Source organism: Equus quagga, unplaced genomic scaffold (assembly GCF_021613505.1).
Source record: "Equus quagga isolate Etosha38 unplaced genomic scaffold, UCLA_HA_Equagga_1.0 153_RagTag, whole genome shotgun sequence".
NCBI classification, from domain to species: Eukaryota; Metazoa; Chordata; class Mammalia; order Perissodactyla; family Equidae; genus Equus; species Equus quagga.
In genome coordinates, this window is record NW_025796915.1 from 2,037,273 (window position 1) to 2,063,484 (window position 26,212).

At 50.9% G+C, this 26,212-nt stretch overlaps 1 protein-coding gene across 5 annotated transcripts; it reads right to left on the reverse strand.

Annotated features, from left to right (window-relative positions):
* Window positions 1-1,544: 1,544 nt before the first annotated feature.
* On the reverse strand, window positions 1,545-25,940 carry LOC124233034 (phosphopantothenoylcysteine decarboxylase). Of its 5 annotated transcripts, none has more exons than XM_046650034.1 (6): window positions 25,876-25,936; window positions 21,442-21,650; window positions 10,681-10,776; window positions 9,681-9,809; window positions 5,841-6,009; window positions 1,545-5,381 (listed from the first exon to the last, which is right to left on the reverse strand). In XM_046650034.1, exons 2-6 carry the CDS (start codon window positions 21,625-21,627, stop codon window positions 5,296-5,298), a joined length of 666 nt encoding a protein of 221 aa, XP_046505990.1. In that variant the 5' UTR covers window positions 21,628-21,650; window positions 25,876-25,936; the 3' UTR covers window positions 1,545-5,295. The 5 variants fall into 5 exon arrangements, with proteins under 5 accessions (XP_046505990.1, XP_046505991.1, XP_046505988.1 ...); XM_046650035.1 differs by lacking the exon at window positions 25,876-25,936 and adding an exon at window positions 25,465-25,613; XM_046650032.1 differs by lacking the exon at window positions 25,876-25,936 and adding an exon at window positions 22,700-22,885.
* Window positions 25,941-26,212: the final 272 nt, after the last annotated feature.

Sequence of the window (26,212 nt, forward strand, 5' to 3'; positions counted from 1 at the left end):
GAGGGTGAATTGAGATCAAAGAAACTCTTAGCAGTGTAGGGAACACAACACATACACATAACCTGAATATAATCTGGGGCTCCCTATGGCTCAACCCTGCAGAGAGTCAACTCAGAGAAGCACACACTGGCAAAGAAGTTTAAAAGGAACCTCAATCTTTCTTTGGGACTCTTGAAGAACATGAAAGTGTGTCCAAGTCACAATCTTCAGCAACATTCCTCAAAATCCCTTTATTTCCCACCCTCATCTTCCTGTACCCCTTAGCAGTTCAGAGACTCTTTTAAGCCAACCCCCAAACTGTACCCCAACTCGTGGCCAGCCTGCATAGCTCTGCTGCCACACCTCCACCCAGGCTCCTCTCAGGAGTCATTAAGGAGTTAACTGAGTCTCTGCTCCTTGCTTTAATCCCTCACCCCCTTCACCCATTACCAGAATTTGCCACAACAACCCCAAAAGTAAAACTCCTTTCCTTTTTCCTCCTATCTTCTCAGTTCTGTATCTCAATCTGTTTTCTCTAATTCCACACCACAAAATGCCTGGGAACCATGAGGGAAGACTTAGCGATCCTGAGAGAAAACACTGTGGTAAGCAAAGCAAAATTCTTTTTAGTGGGTGGGACTAGGGGCTGTTAATAAGTCTTGCACCAACAGGCAGGCACACAATGGTCATGAAGTTCCCATCCCCCCCACTAGCCACAGGATAGTGGTTTTTACACTTGCTAATCATGCTGATTCTCCTTCACTTCATCCCCCACTTTTGCACCCCTCCCCTTCCAGAACCATGGGTGTGGCCAAGGCCTTCAGCACAACCTGGCTGCCCTGGCTTAGCATCTGGCTTCCTCCCTGACTCCAGCTTCTCAGTTTTCCAATCTGTCCTGCATACACCACGCAGCTGAGCTTTACCACACTCCACACTCACCGTGTGCCTCTCCTGCTGAATAGCTCCCAACTTCCCTAACACATGGAGTCTAAGTCCCCATCCAGGTGTCCCACATCAAGTGTGTGGCAGCGCGTCTTCACCCATGGTACCCACCTTTAACTGCGCTGGTCTTCCAGTAAGCACCAGCCCCAGTTCTGCTCCCTCCAAAAGCCCACCCTGACTGCCTCTCAATTCTGAACGATGGCACTTAGAGTCTGTGCTACACGGTCTCGCTTTTGATTTTCTCTTTCATTTTTTTAATTGTTTTAAAGCCTTGAGTCTTATTCCCATAAGACCATTAGCTCCCTGAGATCAGGGACCTCAACGGCTTATAAGGAGCACCCAGGGGTATTCAGAAGTCATCTTCCTCTACTAGCTCATGACAAGAAAAACAGACCTGTTTCTACTCCAAAGGCTTTGATGGAACTCTCCAGATGCCCCTGCCAAGTCATTTTTAAGAACCTCTGGATAAAGGGCAGAAGGAACCCTTTTAAAAATGTATGTAATTATTGCTTTTGTGGTAGATAATGTATTCATCTGGCTCAAAACATAAAATGAAGTTGGCCTCCCACCTTTGTTTCTCAACCACCCAGTTTCCCTGCCAAAAGGCAAACAGTAGACTGGTTTCTTGTTTATTTTTCAGTAGGTATTTGATGATATGCAAGCAAATATGAATACATCCTCCTTTTCTCCCCTTTTTTTATACACAAGCTAGCATGCAATACACATTATTCTGCATCTTGCATTTTCTGTTTAACAATGTGTCTCAGACATCATCCCATATCAGTTCCTAGAGAGCTTCCTCACACTGTCTTGTGGCTATGCAGTGTTCCAGCGTAGGAACAACTCTAATTTATTTAATCAACTCCTTACTGTGAGACAGTGAGGGTGTTTCCAGTCTTTTACTACCATATACAATCCCGCAACGAATAGCCTTGTTCAGACATGTCACATACATGAGTGTATTTGTGGGACAAACCTTACAAGCAGAATTGCTGGGTCAAGGGGTAGGGTGCATATGTAATTTTGAAAGACATTTCTAGATTGTTCTCCAAAGAAGTTGTATCCATTTGCACTCCCACCAGCAATGTATGAGGGTGCAGTTCCCCACACCTCGCCAATCTCCTAGGTGAAAACTTTCATTTCAGTGTAGTTTGATTTGCACTGCTCTCCTCATGAATGTGGCTTAGTAGCTTTTTATGTTTCAAGGACATTTGCGTATGTGTGTGTGTGTGTGTGTGGACTGTTTTTATTCTCTGCTCATTTTCTTGTGTTCTTAGTTTTTTTCTAATCGATGTATAGGAGCTCTTTATATATGAGAGGAATCAGCTCTTTGTTGTACCAGCTGCAGATAATTTCCCATTTGTTGTTTGTCTTTTGGCCTTGCCTTTGGGCTATTGCTAGGTGGAATTGCTTATTTTTCTGTAGTCAAATTGATCAGTCTTTGCTCTTATGGCTCCCAGGTTGTGTGTCTTGCTCAGAAATGAGCAGGACTGCCCCCCCATACACACTTTTTAAAAATTTTTTCAGTACAAGGACCTTGGAATGACTTGCTAGGTTTTGTGAGGAACAGGATAACTCCTGCCCCCCAGGAGATCCCAATTTTAGGGGGACACAAAGTAAACTGATGGTTACAATTCTGTGTTATAATAAATAAGAGGAGGCACAATGGGAACCTGGGCAAGGACTACCTAATCCAGCCTGGGTTGGCCAGGGAAGGCTTTCCAAAGGAGGTGGCCCCAGGTACATCAGAGGCATGAGTAGGAGTCAGCCAGGTGAAGAACGTCCTTCCCGTAAAAGTGGCAGCATGTGCAAAGGCAAGAAGCGAGAAGCAACAGGGCTCAGTCAAGGTTGTCCAGTCGTGCAAGAAGACAGGGAGCCCTGCAGGGTTGGTGTGTGGTTAGAGGTGGAGTTACAAAGGTAGGCAGGGACAGATCATGAATGCCAAGTGTGTACTGCCCAGGAGCCAGGGCCTTACCCTGAGGCAGTGAGGAGGCAGCAGAGGGACACATGAGCAGCGTGGAGGAAGAGCTGGAGACAGCCCAGTGTGCAGGCTGGGCTGGGGCTCGAAGACTTCTGCCTCTAGCCCAGCAGCAGCCACAACAGCCTAAAGAGGCTCCAGGGTGCTAAACAAGAGTGCAGATTTCAGACCCAAATGTTCTATTCTGTCAAAATTCCAGAATTCTATAAAAATCATCAGAGAAGCTAGCATCTTCTCTGAGAAACACTCCTACCCAAGATGACAACTTTAAGAGCTCTGACTCTTGGTGGGGAAGGCCATGGTTATCACTCCCACCGCAGTGCCTCTCTGGCAGATGGGGCCAGGTAAATGCTGCTCAGACACTAACTGCCTTCTCCTCTTAGCTCCAGCCTGGCTCAGGGAACAATTGGGCTCTTCAGCCCCAGACAATTCATCCAGACCCCCATTCAAAATGGGCAACAGGGATGCAGGACTGGAATGGCAGACCCCTAGGGATGGGGCCTCCAGCTGACCCTCGTCTTCGGGGACATCTCTTTCCTTCCAGCCAGCAAGGCTCAGTCCTGCCACAGCCATTTGCAGAGGTACCAGGCAGAGGCCTGTGAACTTGTCTGCCTCTGTGGCCTTTTAAACCAGGTATTTTGTAGCAGGTCTCCCGAGCAACTGTCTTCCCTAAGGTGCCCAGCACAGAGCCTTGCACACGATAAACACTCAGTAAATGGTAGCACTTTCTGTGAACACTGGAAAGCCTCACCATTCACTAGCAGTTTGCTGAGAGGAAGGGTGATGTGGACACGAGGAGGGAAGCTGGAAACCATTTAAATGGAACTTTGGGATTGTCTCTGGATTTCAGTTACCAGGCCCTCCCCATGCCTGACCCCCAACCAGCCAAAGAGGTTGGTTCTTGATGCTACTATTTTAGCTATATTTTCTTTAGTGACCTAAGGCTATTTTATCCCAAAGGATCATTTGATTAAGTCAAGTGCTGTAGAGATAAAGGCTCTTGGAGGCTGCTGGAGACCTAGGTTCCAGCAAGCAGGCTTCCTGGTGCCCCTCAAAGGCACCTCTACCCTCAGTGGTCCACAGGTATGCATGGGGTGCCCACTCACCCCTGGCCCAGAAGGCAGGAGGGCAGGAAGCCAGCTTCAACCTCAGCACCAAACAAGCAAAGAAGCCCCTCCCCACCGCAGCCACCAAACAGCAACTGGGTCAAAGGCAGGGCAGTGGAGGGTTTCTAGGACAGAGCACGTGTCTCTCTGGAATCTACTTCCCCAGTTCACATGGGGGGAGGGGAGAGACAGACACCCAGGCCCCATCTCAGGCACAGCAAAGCTGCTGAGGACAACACCAGGAAGCAAGGGGCCTGGGTTCTAGGGCAGATTCCAACGTTGCTGGCTGGGCACCTATCACTTGCATAAAGGCCACATCAGCTAGGGTCAGGATTTTATTTTTCCTAAAATGAGACAGTCTATTTCAGTAAATGTTGAGAAAGCTCACTGGTATGTATACATATCTAGCTTTAACTTCTGTTTATTTGACATCGAGGCACTCAGTGGGGTGTTAATCCTTTCAACACTCCATGAGAGTTGGATGATAACACATATGAGGAAAGTGAGGGTCTGAAAGGCTGAGCTCTGAGCCAAGGTCCCACTGCTAGTATGTGGCAGAGCTGGGACTTGAACTAGGGGCTGTCTGGCTTCAGAGTCCTTTGGCCTTAACCACCACATGACATGGGGACTAAGGAGTGCCAGTCAGTCATCAGCCCAGACCCTTCCCCAGCCATACCTAGCAATGCCTCCAATCTCTGAGACCACAGAGGGGCTATAAAGGAAGGACAGAGTCTCCTAAATGGTCACTTTATTCTCCAGTACCCCTGATCTCACGGCATGGTCTCTGGGGAATCTCAGGGACTTGCCAACTCACAGGCTTCCCTGACTCTGCGTGGTACTTGGGCACCCTACCAAGGAGCTGAAGCTCCAAAGGCCTGGCCAGGGGCCCACCATGCTGGGGATCTTCAGCTTTGGCTGTTTCTAAAAGCAGCTCTTGGGCACAACGTAGAATCAAGGTTTTTCAGTCACTCCTCGGTCCCTCTCCCAGAGCACAGGGACAATACAGCAGCTTGCTCCTCTTGCTTGCTATGCCCATCCCAGGACAAGGTGGGGAGGGGCTCCAGAAAGTGAGTGTCTTCTAAGTGGGAAGGAATTGAGACCTGGGCCTTTGGTCTAGTTTAACCTGGGGCAAGTCAGACCCCTCCGGAGGCTCCAGAGCAGGCCCAGCCTGGACCCCTACTCAGCAAATGCAGGACTCTTCATCATATTTTGCCAACATCCATCTTCTTCACCAACTTGGCCTGAAAACACGCTGAGTGCAGAGGGACACACACGACAGAAATCCTGGGTTCAACTCTGCTGGAAGCCACCGTGCAGGGAGAGAATCTCTTTCACTTTGTCCACAATGGTGCCCACCTCAGCCATGGCCCCCAGACCTAGGAGCAAAGTTCTGCTGTGGCCCTGCAGACTGAGGCAGGGGATCATCCCTCCCCGACCCTGCTCAGTACTTCCCCAGTGCTCAGTGCTCCACCCAGAGCCCAGTGCCTGAGAAGGCCAGGACCGTCTCAGCCTGAGCCAGACCCATCAATTCCCCTCAGAGACACCCCCAGGACAGACCCCAGGAATACTTATAGTAGCCGTCATGAACTGTATATGGGCTGTGTGCCAGGGATGATACCAGGCACTTTACATACACTATCTCATTTAATCCTAACACCTCTAAGAGGGAGGAATTAGGACTTCTATTTCCCAGATGAGAAAGATAATATCGGAGGTAAATGGTTTTGCCCGAGGTCACAATAGGCTAGGATCTGAACCCAGAGCCGACTCCAAAGCTGAGCCCTTCCGCAGCCCTGGGCTGTGAGAACAGGCTTTGAGCCTGACCAGATGCCCACCTTGGTCTCCACACACCAGCTTCTTGGCCACACAGGGAATCTCAACATAGCCGAAGGCCCTGAGCTGGCCCACCTGCTGAGCAGTGATGGGGTGCTCCCACATGGCGGTGTTCATCGCTGGGCAGAAGAGCAGAGGCTTGCTGCGGTCCCAGGCCCGGATGACACAGGTCTGTGAAGAAGGGCCAGAGGTAGGGAATAGGTGGGTCTGCTGCTTTGCTTGCCACCCCTCCCCAGCCCTTCCAAATCCTAAGCACCGTCCTCTGGGCCGTAGCCAGCCATGGACTCGGGATGACTGCTATCTGCAGGGAGCTGTCTCATGTCCCTCAGGAGGTAGGGATGTGTCTCCTGGCCCCTCTCCACCTTCCCAAGGCTCTTGCATGGAGCCCTATACAGAGAAGATGCTCCACCAATGCACACAATGGCCCAGCCACCTCCAAGCAGACCTTCCGTCCTGTGCAGAAAGGTCTCCTTGTGCCCAAGCATAAGGCTTCTTCACAGTGGGCCACACCTCACAGAGAAGCAACCCTGGAGAGCAGAAAGCAGGCTTTGCAGATCCTCACAAAGCTAAGGACCAGAATGCTCATCAGGTGGGGCCCATCTACCCTGATACTGGCTCTACTTTGAGGCCAATTAAAGCTTGGCAATGAAAATAACATCTTACGCATGACAAAAACCCTCTTGCATATATTATCCCATGAACCCTCGCTGCGACCCTGTAAGCTGCACTCCCTGGAGGTAAGCAGTTATCCAAGCTCACACAGAGACAATCATCTGGGGCTTGAGGCTTTGCACACCACCCATGTGATCCTCCACCACACCGTGCAGCCTCACTACCTCCTAATTTTCAGGTCATCCACTGAGTCACAGACCAACGCAGCTGTGAAAGGGACTGACCAGCTCACAGAGTCCTTAGTGCTGTGGGCTGTGAAATCACATAGACTGGGGTTCAAATCCCGGCTGTGCTATCTACTGTTACTGGCTGTGAGAACTTGGACAAGTTATTTAATGCTTGGAGCCTCAGCTTTCTCTCTGCAAAAGCTCCTGCTCACTGGGTGGTCATGAGGACAGAGGGTAAAAATGCTTAAAGCTCGTCTCACAGGGCCTGGCACAAAATACAGCCTCCAGAAACAGTAGCCCCTGTTATGGTCACAGGCATAGACTCCCTGGGCCAGGGGCTGCCATGGGGAGAAATAAACTCTGGGGTCCACAGGAGTGAGCTCCCCCGTGCTCTAACTGCTCCAGCACCTCCTCCTGGGCCGTAGGCCTCTCAGGGAGACAGTAGCTGGCACACCCCTTCCCTGACGTGGAGCCAGTCTAGGAAATGATGGGGGAGTCCAGAGAACAATGCCACAAACAGGCTAGGGCCAATGCCTCCCCTTGGTGCCCTTGCCCTCTCCTGGGGACAGGAAGGAAGCGAGACAGCACACAGCCTCAGGATCTGGCTGCTTGCGTAGTTTCAGACACCAGCGTTTATTTCCCACAAGTCCTCCTAATTTGGCAACCAGGCTATGAGTGGATGGTTTCAGTCATGCTTCCTCTTGGTCCTGTGCCACCTGCTGCTTCTGTAGAAGTCATGAGCGTACCTAGAAGAGCCCCTGGACTACGTGCGGGGTGGGGTGGGGGCTGGGTTGGGGTTTCCAAGTGTCCTCAAAGCAAAGCACACCAATTAGAGCAGAAACCCAACACATCCATGTTCTATACCTCTCTAGCTCTTCCCACCTCAGCTCAGCACTTCCTAGACAAACCACAGCTCTTCCGAACCGTCCAGCAGCAGGAGGGATGAGAGGAGGCACCAGTTCCCATGGTCACTTCTGTTTAGCCAATGTGGTGTTCAGCACCTCAGGCTCTGGCCCTGGGAATCTGCTTTGTGGAGAAAAGGCCTGGATCCCTGTGAGGAGACCAGCTCCCAACTAGACTATGACCCAGGGAAGTCACCTCCTCTTTCTGGATCTGCTTGGCTATTTGGCACAAAGAAGGGGCAGGGCCCGAGTGGGCAGAGGGCAGAGGGGATGCACATCACCTAGGCCAAGGTCCCAGAGGCTGGGTGCACAGGTTCACACCTAGCATGCTGCTCTAACTGCACCCCAAGTTCTGGACACTGGAGAGGGAAAGATCAGAAAGAGGGAGGCAGCAGGGTGAGCTTCTTTTCAGGGATATAAGCATGTTTTGAGAGAGGACAGAGCCACAAACCAAAGATGATGACAGATTAAACTTTATAAGATTTGCAATTCCTTGAAATATTTGTGCTTTCAAGTGAAACCCTTTGAGGCAAATGGCCTAGGGCCTGGTCTTGGGAACATACCCCACTGCTCAGCCGACTCAAGAGGAGGGAACCCCAAAGATTTCATGGAAGGATGGCAGCTTTGAAGAAAAAAGGGAAGCAGAGCTTTCGAGAAGGAAGGAGCCCTCAGAGAGCCGTTCCAGGCCAGGCGTCACCTCCTAGAGGTCAGTGTGCTTTGCCACATCAGCTGGCTGCTGACCAGCCAGTGGGAAGCCTGGAGGTTTGGTGAGATGGTACTGTTACACACAACTCTGACCCTCTTAGGCAACAGCGGCCAGGAGCCTCACCTGTTCCAGCTGCCCTGTCAGCCTGGTACCAGCTCCACGGGGAAGCCTTCTTGGTAACACTGCCCCAAGGCTTGCCCTTCTCTGCACTCCCTACCCTGCTCCTGACCACACAATCTGGGTGTTGCTCTCCTCCTGGTCACCTGTGCTCTTACTCAAACGATGCTTAAATCACCAGGAGACTCTTCAAGAAGTACCTTAAGCACCCATCAATAAACATATGAGGAGACTAACCTCTTATCTGACCTCCAAAAATCATGACCCCGCTTTGCTATTCACTTCTTCACCATATTAAACTCTGAAAAACTCCTGGTTGTTTGCTAAAGTCAAATTACTAATTACCTCATACACATAATAAGTATTTATTGAATGCCTACTATATGCCCAGCTCTGTGCAAGGTGGTGACTCCATTGTCAACTGGGGTCATTTAAGACTGTACCACAAACCAGAGCACATTCCCTTCTCACCTGCATGGGAGACCAAAAACCCTCCCCTTCCAGACTGTGTGTCTTGTGTGTCCCTCTGCCTGGGGCCTGGTTTAGGGTAGGTAAAAGCTCAATGAATGAGGGAAGAGGGGCGAGAGGGAGAGGGAGAGAGAAGAGAGATCATGCTTAAACCTTCCCAGGATGATCATATAAACAAAGGTTCTTTAAGGACAACAGCTCCCTAGAGGTCCCTTAGGCCTAAGACAATCCCTACTTTGTACAGCTGGACTTCTGTTCCTCTCTTCCACATCCATCAGCTTGCACCTCTCACTTTGTCTTTCTCCTCTCTTCCCCTCTAAGCTTTCCATAATATATAGGAAAACCGCATCTCAGCCTTGTGGCTAATGCTACAGGAGAGATAAGTGAGCCTGAGGGATCCATGAGGAAGTAAATACTCTTATCAGATTGTCCATGTGGATATGCAGATTCTGATGAGAGGGCAGGCAATGGGGCTGGGTAGGGAGACCAATAGAAGAGCACGTCAAAGGCAACCCATGAATGAAGGACAACGGAGGAGGAGCTGAGCGTTGTGTGGCAGGTGAGAGGCAGACACCCTCAGAGAGCATCCACAAGTCAAGTCACTCCATCAGGACCAGGTCTTCTGCCCACTTGCCAGAGCGTAGGTGAGACCAAGGTCAGGGTGGGGGCGGTCCAGGGCGACTGTGTTCTAAGCAAACCAGCCCCACTATAAAAGAATTCCAAGGTGAGAACCTTGTACAAAGGCAGTCTGTACTTTAGCAAACTGCGAGTGAGGCCGAGGGAGGGAGGAGGGCACAGGGAGTCACTCACAAGCAAGTTGTCACAGATGCCACTAGCCACCTTCCCCAGAGTATTGGCATCAAGAGGGGCCACCAGCATCAGATCTGCCCACTTCCGCAGGTCAATGTGGAGAACTGGATCAGATCGGCGTTTCCACATCTGGGAGAGAGAAGGGAAAGGGGTCACTGGGCCAGCCACTCTTTCAGTGTAGAAGGAGGAAGGGGGAGGTGGAGGGCCAACGCAGGCCAGGTACACTAAGTCAGGAACCCGAGGGTGACCCTGCATCAATCCACTTGCAGTTGCCTCTCACAGCTAAGCTGGTGAGCATTGACTGTGGAGCCAACAGCCTGAGAGAAACCAGGCCTGAGGAAACAAACGCCCCTTGTCTCTCCAAGCTATTCCCTTTATGGTTTGGTTTTCAAGAGAACTGACATCTGGCAGGGAACTCCTGGCCTGTCTGCTTGAGGCGGATGCTTGGATTGTCTAAGCCAGTGGAAGGGCTCTGGAGCGGTGAGAAATGGAGGGGGTGGGGCGAGGAAGACAGGCCAGCCAGAAATGTTCTAGGCTGAGAATGTTTAAAAATGCCTGGCAGGGCACCCCTGTGAGGCCCACACTCGATGTCTGGTGAATCGGCCCATGCCCGCCCCTCTGCGGGAGAGCAGATGCAGAGCCCAGTGGCCGTGGGAAGTGAGGCGTTCTGGACAGCCCTGACACTGGGAGCCACGTGGACAAGGGTGGTGGGAACAGAGCTCCTCTGTGGTTTCATCAGCCCAGATAAGTACAAGGACACTCAACCTCAGGCACAGGGCCAAAGCTGAGCTTCGCCTGGGGTGGGAGGAGCAGCAGGCCTCCCACAGGCCAGAAGCTAGACAGATGTTTTTCTCATCACCTCTGCCCAGAGGGCCCTGACCACTGACTTGAGCCTGGCCTATCTGCTCCCACCACCAGGACTAGAGGCTGCAGGGAGGACAGTCCTGTCCTGTTGGTAGAAACGCAATGGTACTCAGCCCTAGGGGCCCCCAACACTAACCTCCCATTCATCAGCATCGCTGTAGAGGGTGACAGGAACATCCTGGGGAGTGTAGAAATGTTTGGCTCTCTCAGTTGTCACTACTGCTACTTCCAGCTGTCACCAAGAAAAAGTGGAGGCGGGGGGAGGGAGGGAAAGAAAAACTGTTACCAGAGCCGCCGGGCTAGAGGCCACACAGGGCCAGACCAGGCAAGGGCTTTCTTCACAGCCTAGTTGTGGCTCACCCTTTGCAGCAGTGAGCCACATGTCTGCATAGCTACTTCCGCTGTCACCCAAAGGTCAGGCCCCCCAGGTGCAGCCGTTTCACTTCCCTTTTGAGGGCCTGCTGAGGAATGAGTCACCAACTGCCCAGTGCATATAAAGCTGCAGGCTCCCGCTGCTCAGGCAGAGTGAGACGAGAGACAGATGCAGGCAGGTGATGGGAAGGGAACCCAAGGCAAGAGGGCCACAGAGGCCATGGCAGGCACGAGGGGCCACCCTGAGGAGGGCAGAGGGCCTGAGTTCTGGGTCACGCTTCAGCCCTGCCCACTGCAGGCCAAGGCACTGGGGAGCTGGAGCCCTGCACGTCGTGTCTGCACTCACATCATAGCAAGAAAGCAGGGAGAATCCCTTCACGTACTTCTAGGAACAAGGCTTCATGGGCTCCAGCTGCAGACAAGCTCCAGGAAAACCAAACCTGTGTGCCCTACACTCAGGGGCAAGAATGAAGTTTACCTTCACATTGGTCATTTACTAGATAAATTAATAATACAAACAAGAAGGATGATTAAGGTGCTTAACGAATAAATGGCTGTGAGAAACAGTACCCAGTAGTGTGAATGGCTCTAGAAGGGTTGCTTTCATTTGTAAAATGAGAGGTCAGACTAACAAGCTGGCAGAGTAGAGGGTCCCAGAAGAAGTGGCTGGGAGGGGAAGGGTCTAGGAAATCACACCTTTGGGGGACATTTATCTAGGAGGGAGAAGAGTCCAGAGTGACAAGGACACAATCATTGACTAACCAGGGCAAGGGTCGTGGGTGGCAGTGTCTGGGCCAGATCCAGCCTGCAGAAGTGCCATTTGGCCTGCACGGGGTTACACACATTTTTGAGCCAATACATACAAATCAGATTTCACAGAGGAAATCCAATTTCTTGGCTTCTCTTGAAAAACTGTAAGCTCTGGCACTGCTGGGCCCACATTCCCACTTGATAATGACTTGGTGGCATTGAGTAATGGCGCCTCTTTGGATGCCCTTGGATGGGGCAAACCCATGATAATTCAACCTAGTCCCTGCCCCTCCCTATCATCTCACCAAGTCCCACTCTGCTCATTTGTTTCCTGCCTTGTGTAGGACAGTGTTCTACTCTGCACCCAAGAGCAAAGCTGGGACAAGGGAGTAGAAATCTCAGAGAGGCAGACTGCAGAAGAACTGCAGATGGTCTGGCGTTCCCAGCTCTACTGGAGAGCTCCTGAACCTGTCCATTCTCCCTCTCACTCTTCCTTAGAATCTACCATCCCCAAAAGTTACATAAAACTCAGAGACCTTTTCTTTTTTTTTTCCTAAGGAAGATTTGCCCTAAGCTAACATCCTCTATTTTTTAGTATATGGGCCACCAGCACAACATGGCCACTAACAGAGCAGTGTAAGTCCACACCCAAGAATGAACCCAGGCCACCAAAGTGCAGCATGCTGAACTGAACCACCAGGCCACCAGGGCTGGCCCTCAGGGACCTTTTTAAAGGTCATTTAAACCAAACTCTCACTGAGTTTGTCCTAGAGGGATCCCCTCTAGGACAGCCCTGAACAAGCCTTGGTAAAAAGCCCTCCCTTCACAGAACCCAGCCCTGGAGAAATAAATCTGACTAATAATGAGTTCCAGAAAGAGAGGACAGAAAAACAGAGAGGAGAAAATTATGAAAGAAATGAAATGAAATTTCCCAGAACTGAAGAACTCAGAGGTGGGAGCCATCTCTTCTGCCTGTAGGGGTCTAAGAAGGTGTCGCACCCTTAGGCTCAGGGCACCTGGAGTACCAAGTCCCTGGCCCACTGAGTGTCTGTCAATGGAGCCTGAGCTCACATCAACTCTTCTGGAAGCCACATTCTCCTGCTGATATTATACATGGGGTTTGCAGTCAGCAAAAACTCAAAAGGGTTCTTCTCATCCATGTTGCTACTAAGCTACAAGCCCCAACTGTACCTGCCCAGTTACTTTCTGGTCCCAAATGCACTCCCTCACACTTCCCTGGTAAATTCTACCTTTCCAGGAGTTGGTCCCTGTTTGCTTGGTCTACAGAGAGCTCCTGAGATCTCAATCCTGTTCTTCCTGGCTTGTTCTCACCCAGCACCCTGAGACATGAATCCAAATCATGAACAGAACAAGGTCATGAGCAGAGCCTCCCCATGAGGTCCACAGGCTGGATGTGGCAGGTGGGAAAGAATCAAGAATGAACCCTTTCCAAGTAGGATCTTTCACCAGTTATAAACACACTGACAACATCACCAGGTAGTCCAGGGGGGTGTCCTAAGATTCCATCAAAGGCCTCACCTAAATCTAAAATACTTTGTCTAATATCCAAAAACTAAACTAAAATTGGTATGCCTTGTTCCCAATCAAGCCCCAGTGACATCGTTTTCTAAGTGCTTGCAAGCCTGGTCTACGGTAATTTGTGGAGCCCATCTCCTTTGCCATTTGGATAAATGGACACTAGTCATCTCCAGCCTCCAGCCCCTCTGCTGTTTCCCATACATCCTGTAGGTCACCAAACACAACCTCAGTACCCCAAGACGGAACGTGCCCAGGGCAGGACATGAATCACCCAACTTCAAGTCCCTTCTACCACCATTTGTCCTACTTTTTCAAGCTCAAAAGAAAAAACGAAAACAAAATGGGACTCAAGAGTCCCTCCCACTTCTTTCTGTCCCCTCCTAATGTTACACCATTGGCCTCCAGGACAAAGCATGTTTTCATTGTTCTTTTTCCAAAGTATGTAACAGCCCCTTGGTCATCCTGAGTTTCACGGCAAGCTTCAGCTCACCCTGGTGCCTCTAACCATATTCTACCTTCCTCTGTGGTTACAAGTCCTCCTTTCCATTTAACTGCTCTCCAATTTCCTTCAACAGAGGGCTTCCCAGGTAGCCATATCAGCTCCGGTCACTGCCTTCTGTTCCTCATAGGGATTGCTTTCCTTCATTTCTAAGAGCTTCCCAACCACTTAAGAATGTCCCAGTTCATCCTCTCTCTATTCTGAAATTTAGAAGCTGCTTCCTGAAGAGCTAGTTCCCCTACTCTCCTCAACTCCTAAACTGCCTGCCAGTTTTCAAAGTGAGGACTGTGCCCAGGGCCAGCCTTCAGAAACATTGCCAGTTTGGTAATAGCGCTGTTCAGAGGCTCTCTCCTCCCTCCCAGCTCTACCTTTTCTTTCCTTCTACATCCACCTCATGGTCTCACAGCCTTCATACTGCCTCCCCTGGCCCCTGGGGAGTTCCCACCAGGGGTCCAGGTAGGCCTCCAACCCTGGGCACTAGCCCCTGCTTGAGATCTTCCCTCAAAGCTCCTCCCCCAGTCTCTCAGCCATCCCTCTCTGGCTTCTCTCCCAGGTTAGTCATTGTTAGGGCGCTTCCTGGGGTCAATGTCTTTACCTAAAGAGTAATGTAAAGAGTATGTGATGAGCCATCCTTCCTGATGCCCCTCCCCTGACCCCGATGAAGCAGCCACCTCTCCTTAGCAGTGACCCTGACCCCAGTGCTGTCTGGCAGGCCCAGGCCAGTTTTTCTGGTTTTAGAGGGATGTCACTTGATCTGATTCATCAGCCCTACGGGCTTTGTTCTTTCATTTTCATTCACTATGCCAAAAGGTCCTGAGAGCCAAGGTCTGGGCCCTGGGTTTGCATACATTATACACACACACACACACACACACACACACACACACACACACACACACACACACACTATGTTGTGCTACCTTCTGACATACTAAATAACTCAGACTATTTACTCATTCACCCTGACCTTTCCCCCAGCAAATGCTAAGGAGCCCTAGTGGGGCCGAAAACTCCCGAGGGCAAGAGCCCTTCTTGGCTTTTTCTCACACCCTCCTGGGTGCTGGTAGAAGCAGGGCTGGGCATAAACAATCTCCCACACACTACAGAGTTCCTGAGAGGCAGCTCTGTGCTTGGTCCCCTGGCGAGACTCCTGCCAACAGTTTTTATATCTAATATGTTTAACCTGAACCTCTTTGAGTGATGTGATCAAGGCTTAGCCAGACCCTGTTATATAAGCTGCCTGCATTTTGCCTGGCATTTATAGAGATTCCTTCCTGAAATCAGTTAGCAAGTCTGGTTTCCTTTTCTCTGAAGATACATCAGCAATCCCATCTGGAGCTCCTGGAGAGTCAGGGGGGGAAATGCAAACACAATTTGGGGTGATACCTCCACTTCTACTTTTAGTCTGACCCAGGCTGCTTCTGGGGCAGATTATCAAAGGGACCTGTAGAGAAGCACTTTCACACCCACAGGATGAGACAAATCCCACGGCCTGAATTTCCACCTCCAACCCCTCTGGCCTCTACCCATGAGACCTGCACCCCCTCCCCACATTATGACAACCAAAAGTGTCTCTGGACATTGTCCAATGTGCCCTGAGAGGCAAAACGGCCCCAGTTGAGAACCACTACTCTAGAGAAATATCCAATAGAACTCTCTGCAGTGATAGAAATATGTCATACCTGTGTGGTCTAGTACGGCAGCCACTAGCCACACACAACTATTGAGCACTTGAGGTGTGGCTGGTGTGACCAATGAATTGAATTTTTGGTTTTATTTAATTTTAATTATTTAAATTTAAATTTGAATGTGGCTAGTGGCTACTGTATTAGATAGCACAGCTCTGGTATATACAAATAAAGAAAAGCCCCAGCTGAAACCCCCAGCTGAGTGGCCAGAAAAGAGCAAGTGTTTCTACTAGGGCGTGTGATGATGGCTCCACAGGAGACTGATGAAGATTCTAAAGAGGAAGCACCAACCATGACTTAACTTGCCACAAGGCAAGGAACCCAGAGATTTGGTGGCTCAGGCCTCTGGGCTGGCACATGCAGCAGAGGCCCCTGACATTGGTGTTGACACTGGCAGTGCCCAGGGCCTGGGGGCCAGCCAAGAAGCTGACACAAAGCTGAACATGGGGGTAAGGACTCTTGGTGCCCAGGGCAGTCAGCACGTGGGGCAGGGAGCTGTGGAGGAGGTGGCCTCATTAACGAATCCCTGAGGGAGTTCTGGTTGGCTGAGTGGGTGTCCCAATGCCTCCAAATGATGTCTCGACTCTGCAAACACTTACTGAGAGGACTATATGCACGGGGGCCAGAGCTGGTAAGACATGAACTTTGCCCTCAGTAAGGTCTCAGTCTAACAAGTAGGTGAGGTATATATGACCCTTGACCATAAAGCAAGGCAGACCAGGTAAGAGTCCACAATTTCCTGGGGATTCTGATCCTCACAGCTTTCGTTTGCTTGAGCAGAGAATGCCCATGCTCCAGATCTGAGCTCCTCAAGTTCACCTGCTGATGGGAGTCAAGAAACCTGGCCTCGAGTGCCAGTTCTGCCAACTCAAGGGCTGGGGGACCTTGGGTGAATTCCTCTTCCTCTCTGGCCCTGGTTTTCCCTTTTTGAGCCATGAGCCATTTAGACTATACGGCCTCCAGGGGCCCATCCAGCTCTCTCTGAATTGGATGAGCCATCTAGCCCTGTTGTGACCCTTGCCCTTTCCCACCAGGCTCTGTAGGGGAAGTCATTCTCTCATCTGCCTCCAAACGGGCCTCCTAGGGGAGCTGGTATTCTGGTCACATCAGCCCTTCCTGCCATTCAAGCAGCACCAAGCCGCCAATCCCTCTGTGCCCTTCCCCAGCTAGAGAAAATTCTCTAGATGGAACTAGACAGGCAGACTGCAGAGGCCCTCCATGGAGACACTGTTCTGGGCTGTCAGGGAGGGACCCTACAATACAGGACCCCTCAGTCCAGGGCTGGCTCCCTCTGACCAATGGCCTGCAGAGGTCACTCCCTGGAAGAGCAGGCCAGGGAAGGAAGGGGCCAGCCAAGCCAGCAGAAGCCCAAATAAATGCCTCAAAGCACTACAGTTGAAAAGACCAGTTTCTACAGCAGGAACACAGAGTAGGTGGGCAGCCCCGGCCCAGAAAGAAAGGAAAACCTCAAACCAGCCCTTGTTTCTCCTGCTCTCCTTTCCTCGGTGAGCATTAAAAAAAAAAAAAAAAGCACAAAGTTACACAGAATGTTCCATAATATCCCCACCAAAAGCCCCACCAACTTTAATAATAGAATAAATAGACACAGAGGTTAAAAAGTTAAAATTGAATAGAATGATACAAAATGAAAAATGCAAGCTCCTTTCCTGCCCCCATCTCTCCACAAGGGTAACTGCCTCCAGGGAGAATTGCAGGCAGTAACTCAGATATGTGAACAGACAAAAGGAATCATACCATATACCAGTAGTTGGCAAACTTTTTCTATAAAGGGCCAGGTGGTATTTTAGGCTTTGTCACAACTACTCAACTCCGTAGTAGCAAGACTGCACGGGTAGTACTTAAATGAGTGAGTGTGGTTGTGTTTCAATTAAACATTACGGACACTGAAATTTGAATTTCGTGTAATTTTATGTGTCACAAAATATTCTTCTTTTGATTCTTCTTAACCACTTAAAAACGTAAAAACAATCCTTAGCTTGCAGGCCATACAAACACAGGCAACGAGACTAGGTCTGGCCTGTGGGCTACGGTTTACTGACTCCTCCGCCTTGCTCATTTCACTTCTATCTTAACGATTGTCCCACATCAGCACACAGAGATCCATCCATTCTTCTGAACCACTGCCTCATAATCCATTGAGAGGCTGGACCACAACTGCACCACAGCTTCTCTATTGTTGGACGTTTGTTTGTTTCCAGCTTTGTTTTGAAATGATGAATAATGCTATAATGAACATCCTGGTACATAGGGTGACTTTTGTACCCTACAGGGTTCAATGCTATGGGTGAATCAAGGGCTGTGAACACTTCTGATTTCTTTAGATATTGCCAAATGGTCCTCTAGAAAAACAAAATTTATTTCCTACTGCGTTTGAGTGGGGCCCTCTTTCCCTCACCCATGACAGCCCTGAACGTCCCGACAGGCATTCTAGAATCTTATCCTTCTCTAAGCCCAGGGCCTGGCAACCTCCTGAGTGGGAGATTTTCTCCACCTTTGGAAATCCCCTTCTGGCTCTCAGGCCTGCTGCCACCTGCTCTGGCAATAGCTAGAGCAGTGTCTGTCTTCTCCTCCCAAGTGAGAAGGGTGCCAACCAAAGGGCAGAAACTGAGCTGACAGCTCCGTTGTAACTGCTACCCAATTACAAGACAGTCACGGCACTGCAAAATGCCCTGAAGCTCCTGCACCCCAGGACCTTCTCCCAGGCTGCCTTCAGGTCCTGGTCCTTTTTGCCCTCACATCTAGGATCTTCCACCACTAGTGCCAAAAGAGGCCTCAGAGATGGCTCATGTGAGTACCCACCCCCCACTTCATTGCACAGATAAGAAAACTGAGGCCATAAAGAACTGACTTGCCCAGAATCCCAGCATGAGAAATCCTCTATGCTCGGCTGCCTCTCTTGAGGTAGGGCTGGCCCCTGAGGTCCAACTCCCCCCACCTCACATAAAGGCTCCAAGATTTCTTTGTTGTTGGCCACTCTCCCCAACTGCTATGTGCAGCATGAAGCCAAATCCACCCCTCTCCATCACCCCTCACAGTCCCCTGGTCTGGCTCTAGGTCAGTGGCTCTCCTGGGATGCCCAGACACACTGGTGAACCACGATTAGTTCTGAGCCAGGTCTGCAGAATCACCTAGCTCCCTGCAGCCCACACCCCAGCTGCTTGTTTGCTAGCCAAAATTCAGTATGCCTAAGGGAGCTCCGGAAAGCCCTGAGCATGTGAACCCATGACTTAGCAGGCAAAGAGCTGAGAATGACTGTTCTAGAGAACAAAGACTGCTCCTAAGGGTAAGCCAGAAAGGCAGCAACAGGGAGATCAGTACCATCAGGGAATGTGAGGAAAGGCCACTGCCTCAGGGCCAACACAAGGCAATCCAGGGATCCCTCTTGGTTACCAAACTCACAATGACCCTACCGAGGAAACCCAGTTCTTTGGTGAACTGCCTCCCTGCAGGATGAGAAGTGAGAAGGATGCGGGCCCCTCCACACGAGCAGTCGGACTGTGGCTCCATGGCTCTTTCCACAGGGGCTGTCTCGCCAACTCAACACCTCACACCACGTGGCTGGCCCAAAGGACATGACAACAAGGGGAAAGGAGAGGGTGAACGACAGGAAATAAATACCATTAAGTGCTTCCGTATGCCAGGTGCTGCACCCAGTTGTTGGTACAAGACAACAAACTGTTTCATCTGTGTCCCCTGCCCCCAGCCTTAACAAGAGCCTGAGGTGATGGGTGGCAGTAATCATACTTATTTTAAAAACGAGAAAGGCAGGCTCCCAGAGGCTAAGTCAGGGAGTCCTCTGCTCCAGGTCAGTGCCCTGTGGCTGCCTGACTTTAGGGTTCAACTGCAGCCAGGGAGGGAGAGCCAAGTCCTGTTCCAGACATGGCCTGTCCCTGCAAGAGGGGGGCTAAAAGGCCTGGGGCGGGCTGCAGAGCCTCCCTCCTTCAGGCAACCCTTTCCTCACATCCCTATAATGCTGGCTGCGTGGGACGGCAGGAAGTGGTGGAGTTGCCATTTCCCTCCGCTCTGAGGCTGCCCATCTGTTTCCTGGGATAGGACTCCCTGCCCCCACCACCCACAGTCCGGAAATTCACTTGCTCTGGGGCTATGGGAAAAGGGAACTGCCTGGCTCCCTCCCTCCCCAGGGGGCACTGGCCAAGGCTGTCCCTGCTGCAACCCCTTCCAGGCCTCCCGCCCTCACGGCTCCAGCTGGCCAGCTGCTACCAACGGTTCTGGGCACATGAGGGGTGGTAGGCCCCAGGCGCTACTGCCCCAGCAGCACCAGTGCCTAGCCTCAGAGCAGCCAGGAGACTCTCCTCCCTTTACCCTGCTGGTCTGGCTGGCATCCCTGGCTGCCTGCTTCACTGCTTGTCCTAGCCTGGGGGGTAGGGTGAGGGGGTGACTTTCTGGGTAGAAGTTTGTAGAAAGTAAAAAAATGAAAGATTTCCCGCCTCTGCCTGTAGTCTCGACATGGTCATCTGCAAGTGAGCACTGCCCCCTGCTGGACATGCTGGGAACATCCACCTGTGCTACCCTGTGTTGGGTGCTGTGCAGAAAAAAGCAAGGGAAAAGCACCGCCTGAGTCCCAGCAGCTTAACAACACCCCACAAAACCAGCGTCCGACAACACAAGCAGTGTCGAAGGCAACCCATGCTTCTACATCTTGGTCAAGATTCTCTCCTTGACCAAACTCTAGTCAGGCTCCTCTGAGACACTTTGTCAACAAGGCCTCTCCTTGAACCTTGTCCTCAAGAGCAATTTCTGCTAAGTCAATTTAACCAGAATCCCCCACCCTCAATATCTGATCAGGTTGGATATCTCATCAGACTCCTCATCCCCCAGCACTCCCCAGATAGTGTCTGATCACCTGGCCTGCCTTCAGCAGGAATCCTGCCAGGACGGTTTAGCCAGAATCCCCCGACTCGTGATGTTCCCTCTGGAATTTTTCATCCGCTGACCCCTATGTGCTCCTGGCTATAAATCCCCACTTCTCCCTGTATTCGGAATTAAACTCAATTCTATCTATATGGAAGCATCTTTTCCCTTATTGCAATAGTTTTTCTGAATAAAATCTGTTTTTACCACTTCACTGTCCAGCTCCGGTTTTTCTTTAATACACCAAGTGAGTTTTAAAAGGAAGGCAGCAAGACCGCATTGGCTGAGGCAGGTCGGGAAGGCTTTTGCACGAACTGTGTGTGCAGAACTTGCAAAGGCCGAGAGAAGCAGGGAGGACAGTGCAGCCTGGCAGGGGCCCGGCCAAGCAAAGGCCATCAGGGTGGAGCATGGGGCAGTGGCAGATCGACAGACGAGTGAAGGGCTCTGGATACCAGACGAAGAAGTGGGGTTATCACCTGCTGGCTTTCACATTGTTTAAAGGCTTGAACTTTTCCTGCAAAAGAATCTGCACCAGAACCCCAATAAACACAACTGATCAAAGTTGAGGTGGTCTGGCCAAGGACAGGGGGCTAAACCCTCCACCCCAAATACACTGTGGTGGCCCATGGGCATCTCTGAACACCTGAAGAGCAAAGTCTGAAACCAGAGCTGTGGGCAACAGGGAGTCCCTGAGGTTCCCGTGCTTTTGGACTGAGAGGACAGCCACGGTGTCTAACAAGGAGGGAGACTAGAGCTGCCATGTTCAAGATGGAGTCAAAGCAGGGGTGGTGAGCCCACGGTAGCAAGGGAATACTGAGAACTTGCTACATTTCTCCAGCCAGCCCTCTTCCCACACCAAGACCTTAGGGAATCTCAGGGTCAACATATGGGAACACAAACCCTCTATTTACCAGGGTGTTCCTTTCCCAATCTCCCTTCACACTCTGTCCACACTATCTAATCTAGCTCCTGGTTATACTGTCACACTGGTCTCTGTCTCCTGTGTCCCCCACATACCAAAGCACACAGAGGGCTTCCACAAACACTACGATTAAGAAAAAGAAAAGCCTGTGCACTACTCAAAAATGGGCTGGCCCCAGGAGCAGCAGCTGTCTAATATCAGAGGCTGCCACGTTTGTCTAGTAAGGATACTCACGCCAGGAATGTCCAAAAGCCTTGACACCAGAAGAGGCAACTTCAGAGCTGCAACACTCCCAGTGACACCCACAAGAACATGGAACTGTCTCTCCACCAAGGGTGCAGCAGCTGGACATGAGGCCCTTGCTTCCATGTGGGGTCTGGCGGCTTCAAGTTCAGGGAGCCTGCAAGGACTGGGCTCCATAAAGCTCTGTCAGGATTTAGGATCTAAAAGCAGAACAAGGTGTACCCATTTCATTCATACATTTGACTGAAATTATTGAGAACCCTGTGTTAGACCCTGGAAGAGATGCTGGGATTCCTAAGTGGTCAGCAGTCCCCACTCTGGGAGCAGACCGTTTGATAAGAAGGTCAGACACCTCGTCACACACAAGTCAGTTACAATGTAATGTGGCCAGTGCTGTGAGGAAAGTCTATAACCAGGGGCTGTGGCTGCCCAGGAATAACAGTCTGAGGATGTCAGATACCACAAAAATGACATATAGGTTGAGCCCTGAAGGACAAGTAAGTTTTCTAGAGAAAGAAGGAAATCACTTTGCAAAAAGGAGCAATCTTGCAAAAGTGAAGCAGCCTGAAGGAGGGTGGCAGGTTTGGGGAACTGGGAGTAGCTTAGTAGTGATGCTAAAGTGTGATGGGGGGCAGGAGGTAAGGCTGCAAAACCAGGTCAAGGGCAGAGTGTCAAGGGTGGTGAGGGCCAGGTGAGTTTTCATTTTAGAAAGATGGTGCTGGTGTTGGAGACAGTGTGGAGAGGGCCCTGGTGGTGGAGAGATTGGAGGGGGCAGGGGAAGGAGCTACTGCAGTGGGCTGGGCTGGCTGACTGACTGAAAAGAGTGGTAGGACAAAACAGGTTTCAGGGATGCCTGAGATAGAACCCTAGGCAACAAGGAGGCTTGGGTACTCCAGGGAGCTGAGAGATTTGCCTCCTTGTCTCTGTCCCTGTGGATCAGACTGGGCACCACCCTACTAATCCAAGCCCAGGAAGAGACAAGCATAAAGGGGATATAGGCCACCCCATGAAAGCAGCTTCTTGGTTTCTTCCTCTGGACCTCAGATATTTCTAGAATGAGTGTCCATGATAATATGGCTGATGGACACACCAAAATATACACTCTGCAGGTTGGGCCAGCAAAATGTACTCATTCCATCAGCAACCACCTCTGAGGACCAATTACATCTAACCCTGGACAAAAGAATTGTGCAAGACAGCCAATGCCTTCAGGGAATCTGTAGATGAGTTGAGAAAACAAGAGTCACACCTGAAATCATCTGAGATGGGTTCTTCTCTGGGATGCACCTTTTTGGTGATTATTGATTCGATCTGTTCCTCAGCTTCCTTGCCTCTCCCTCTCCATTTCCCCAACACCATCACCACCGCCACGAACAAGCTCCCTGAATCTGTGACCAGGTCTAATCGCCAACTGCCAGGCACCTTCCAGGTCCTGAACTGCTTAATGAATAATAAACTGTACCCTCTAAAGGAGGATGGGGCAGAGGACAGAAGCCTGGCCTGTGAATCAGGAGCCCTGGGCCCTGTCCATGGTTGTGCTCCTGACCTGGTGTGTGACCTTGGCCCAGGGTACTTCCCTCCCTGAACCTGTCTCTTCATCTGAAAAATGCAGAGGTAAGACCAGGTGATCTCTGAAGCTCCTTCCAGCAGAAAACTTCTGAGTCAATGCATAAAAGACAATGGCAAGGGCTCTCTGTACAAGAGGGTCCTGGAAGATGCACTCAAAATGGGCAGAATCAGCAGAGGGAGGGGACACCAAGGCAGACCCCGAGGAGGAAGTGCCTGTGAATTGCCCAATGGCTAACTCTGTGGCTGCACTCACAGAGGCCTCCTTTTCACTTCACAGACCCCTTGGTTCCCTAGGGCCTCTTTGCCCAGTATTTCCTTTAAGACTCAGGCACATACCCACATGAGCTGAGGATCATGTTGGGGTCCATTATCCCACTCCAACTTCAGTCTCCCAGAGGCCCAGACCCTTCTCAGCAGGGGTTAAGCACAGGCCAGTTCCCTAGAGCAAGACACCTCCAAAGTTCCATTTGCCCACGATCTCAATCTCGGCTCTACATGAGGGCCTCAGCCAGGGCCGTGCTTGCCCAGAGCCGAACTGAGTCTATTCCAGGGCCTGGGAAGCCCTGTTAGCAACTGGCAAGGTCTAGAGGGCCTATTGCCAGGTTCTTCCCAGAACTAATCAGCATGCTGATCAGCGCCCACACTGGTGATGGAGGCACATTCTGGACTCTCTAGGGAAACCTACCTGCCAGATCTCAAACCTTGACCCTGCCCCACCCTAGCCAATTAGCGCTATGACAAGGAGATTCCTGCAAAACCAGAAGCTGAACTTCACCTCTGCAGCCCCTGAATCTCCTCCACATCAAGCTGATATCATTTTAAGGAACAGGTTACTTAAAGCAGTCAGTTAAACTTGGGGCAGGAATCCATGTTGGTAACTTCAACTACTTCCCTACAGTAGATAGTACAGCCCAGGATTTACTACTCAGCCTACTGAGCAAGCATTGCTAAAGGCCAAAGCCTACTTACCTTTCTAGAAAACGGTCGGTGGGTGGGGAGGCATATGTACTTGAGGAACAGAAAGGGGATAATTTAACCAACATTTGAAAGCAAGGTCAAATTGTTTCAATCAGACAGTCCCATGGAGGGTGATAGCTGGCAGGAGTTCACTATGTTTACTTTCAAAAGTGATCAAATCCTGAACTAGGAAGTCTGTTACTCTACCCAGTTCCTGTTAGAACCACCTATTTGCACAGCCAAGGTAGCTACAGACAGCACCTCAGTTATTTCCCTGGGCTCTGCTGAACTCATAGGAACTCTTGTGCAGCAGAAAGAGTTGGCAACCAGAGAGGTTAGAGGTCTATGATTACTGAGCCTCAAGCTCCCAGGGCACCCGCCACCCAGGTAAGCCACAGCCAAAAAATGGCAGCTTCTCTCCTTTAGAAAGACAGGGCTAGATAAAGAGCCTCAGCTTGTGGCAGGCTTGTGATGAGTAAATCTTCCCTGATGAGTTTAATTAGGGTGGAGTTAAGTAAACGTTTCGGAATACTTGCCAGTCACAATATGGGCAGGTGTCGAGCAAAGGGAGAATGAGAGCTAAAAAGCGCCAGAAGCGGTATGAGCCCAGCGAAACACAGGAAGGAGGGGGGTGGAGCCTAGGACAAAGCAGAATCAAACTCCAGCACTGGGGTGGGTGTGAGGAGATGAGCAGGGATCCAGGATCCAGGATCCATTAAGAGCTTGAATCCTTTAGCCTGATGTCAAAGGCCCTCACTACAGGCCCCAGGCTTCTGCTCTGGCCTTATCTCCTACCCATCAACACAGTCTACTCTCTGCCTCAGTAATAATGAACCACTTGTAGCCTCCCAAAGTGTCACTCTGCCCCCAAACTCAAAGTCATTAAAAGGAGTCTCGTGGCCACAGGGGCACTTTAAACCCCTTCCCCCAAGGAAAGGCAAGGAACTCTTCAGGAGAGCTCAAGGCCTTGGCATTCTGCTAAGACTGCTCTCCTCTCAAACCAGAGGCAGACATGCTTGACTCTGATGCTCCTGTAATCCCAACAGGCACCCTCCCTCCTCACAGCCACATGTTGGGAATATATATATATTATATTCACACACACCGGCTACTAGCGAGGGAGTGACTGAGTACTGCCACCTCAACCACTGGGAAAGATGTAGAAAACCCCTGCTCCCAAGACACCCACCACCTCCCCAACCTGGGAATCTCTCCTGCCCATCATCTGGCACAGCCCTCCAATACTTCAAAGGTCAGTACAAAGTTTTCCTCTGACAAAATTTGGCCTCGCTAATTTTTAAATGCCGTTTAGCACATTTCGGCGGATCTAAGGGATAATTCTAGCGCTCCAGGGCTTTCCTTTTTCTATTTTACCAACTTTAAAAACATAGTTTGTACTTTGGGGAGCCCCTATTCCTTTTTGGAAGCAGGCTGATGGTTTCTGTTTTTAAAAGACAAGCAGTAGGTGTGGGGAATTGACAGGGCCACCTTTTATACGAGATGAAACAGCACCGGACAGTCTCAGAGCATCACAAAGCAGGGATGGCAGCGCACAGATGCAAATCCCTCGCTTCAGGCTCCAGCAAGGAAGGGCTCCCGAATGCTCCAGCCCCACGGACACAGGTAGGAAAGGGAGGTCCCCCGCCACACACACACACACAAACGGTCTGGAGCAGACCACACGCACACACACACACACAGCGGTCGACCCACAGTCGCGAGCACAGCTTCGTGGGCACACATGGGAAAGTCAGGTCACTCACACACACACACCCCAACCCACGGAAAGTGACGTCACATACACACACAGTCGGGCTGACCCAAACTCGCAAACAGTGATTCTCCAGGCTCCCTCCCGCCAGGAGGACATAGCCTAGGATACCCCCATTGCCTCCTCACCCGCGCCAGGCGCGTCTCGGGGCGGCCCCCAAATATCGCGGTAGCTCGGTCACTCCTCCCGGTGATTCCTACTGGTACGCAACGTCACGAGAGGTCCTGGCAGCCTACGCGCTCGTGCAGCCTTCTGGGAGTTGTAGTCCATTTCTCTGCCTCCTGGTAGTTGTAGTCCACTGGGGAGAATCCTGCTGCGAACCCTGGCTTCGCGTTCTTGGTGTCTGCTGTGCTGTAGCCTGGGTCTGGTGTAACCGTGCGACCCCTCACCCTCCACCCCCATCCCACACAGACACAGTGCTCATCACTGCGGCACTTCATACTGAATATTTACTGAGCCTTTTCT

Coding starts and splice junctions, on each gene's coding strand:
- LOC124233034 (XM_046650034.1), bottom strand. CDS start 21,627: ATGGAGCCCAGTCCTTGCAGGCTCCCTGAACTTGAAGCCGCCAGACCC. Junction 9,810..10,680: donor GCGATGCTGATGAATGGGAG/GTTAGTGTTGGG, acceptor TCTCTCTCCCAG/ATGTGGAAACGCCGATCTGA. Junction 6,010..9,680: donor GCATCTGTGACAACTTGCTT/GTGAGTGACTCC, acceptor CCTTCTTCACAG/ACCTGTGTCATCCGGGCCTG.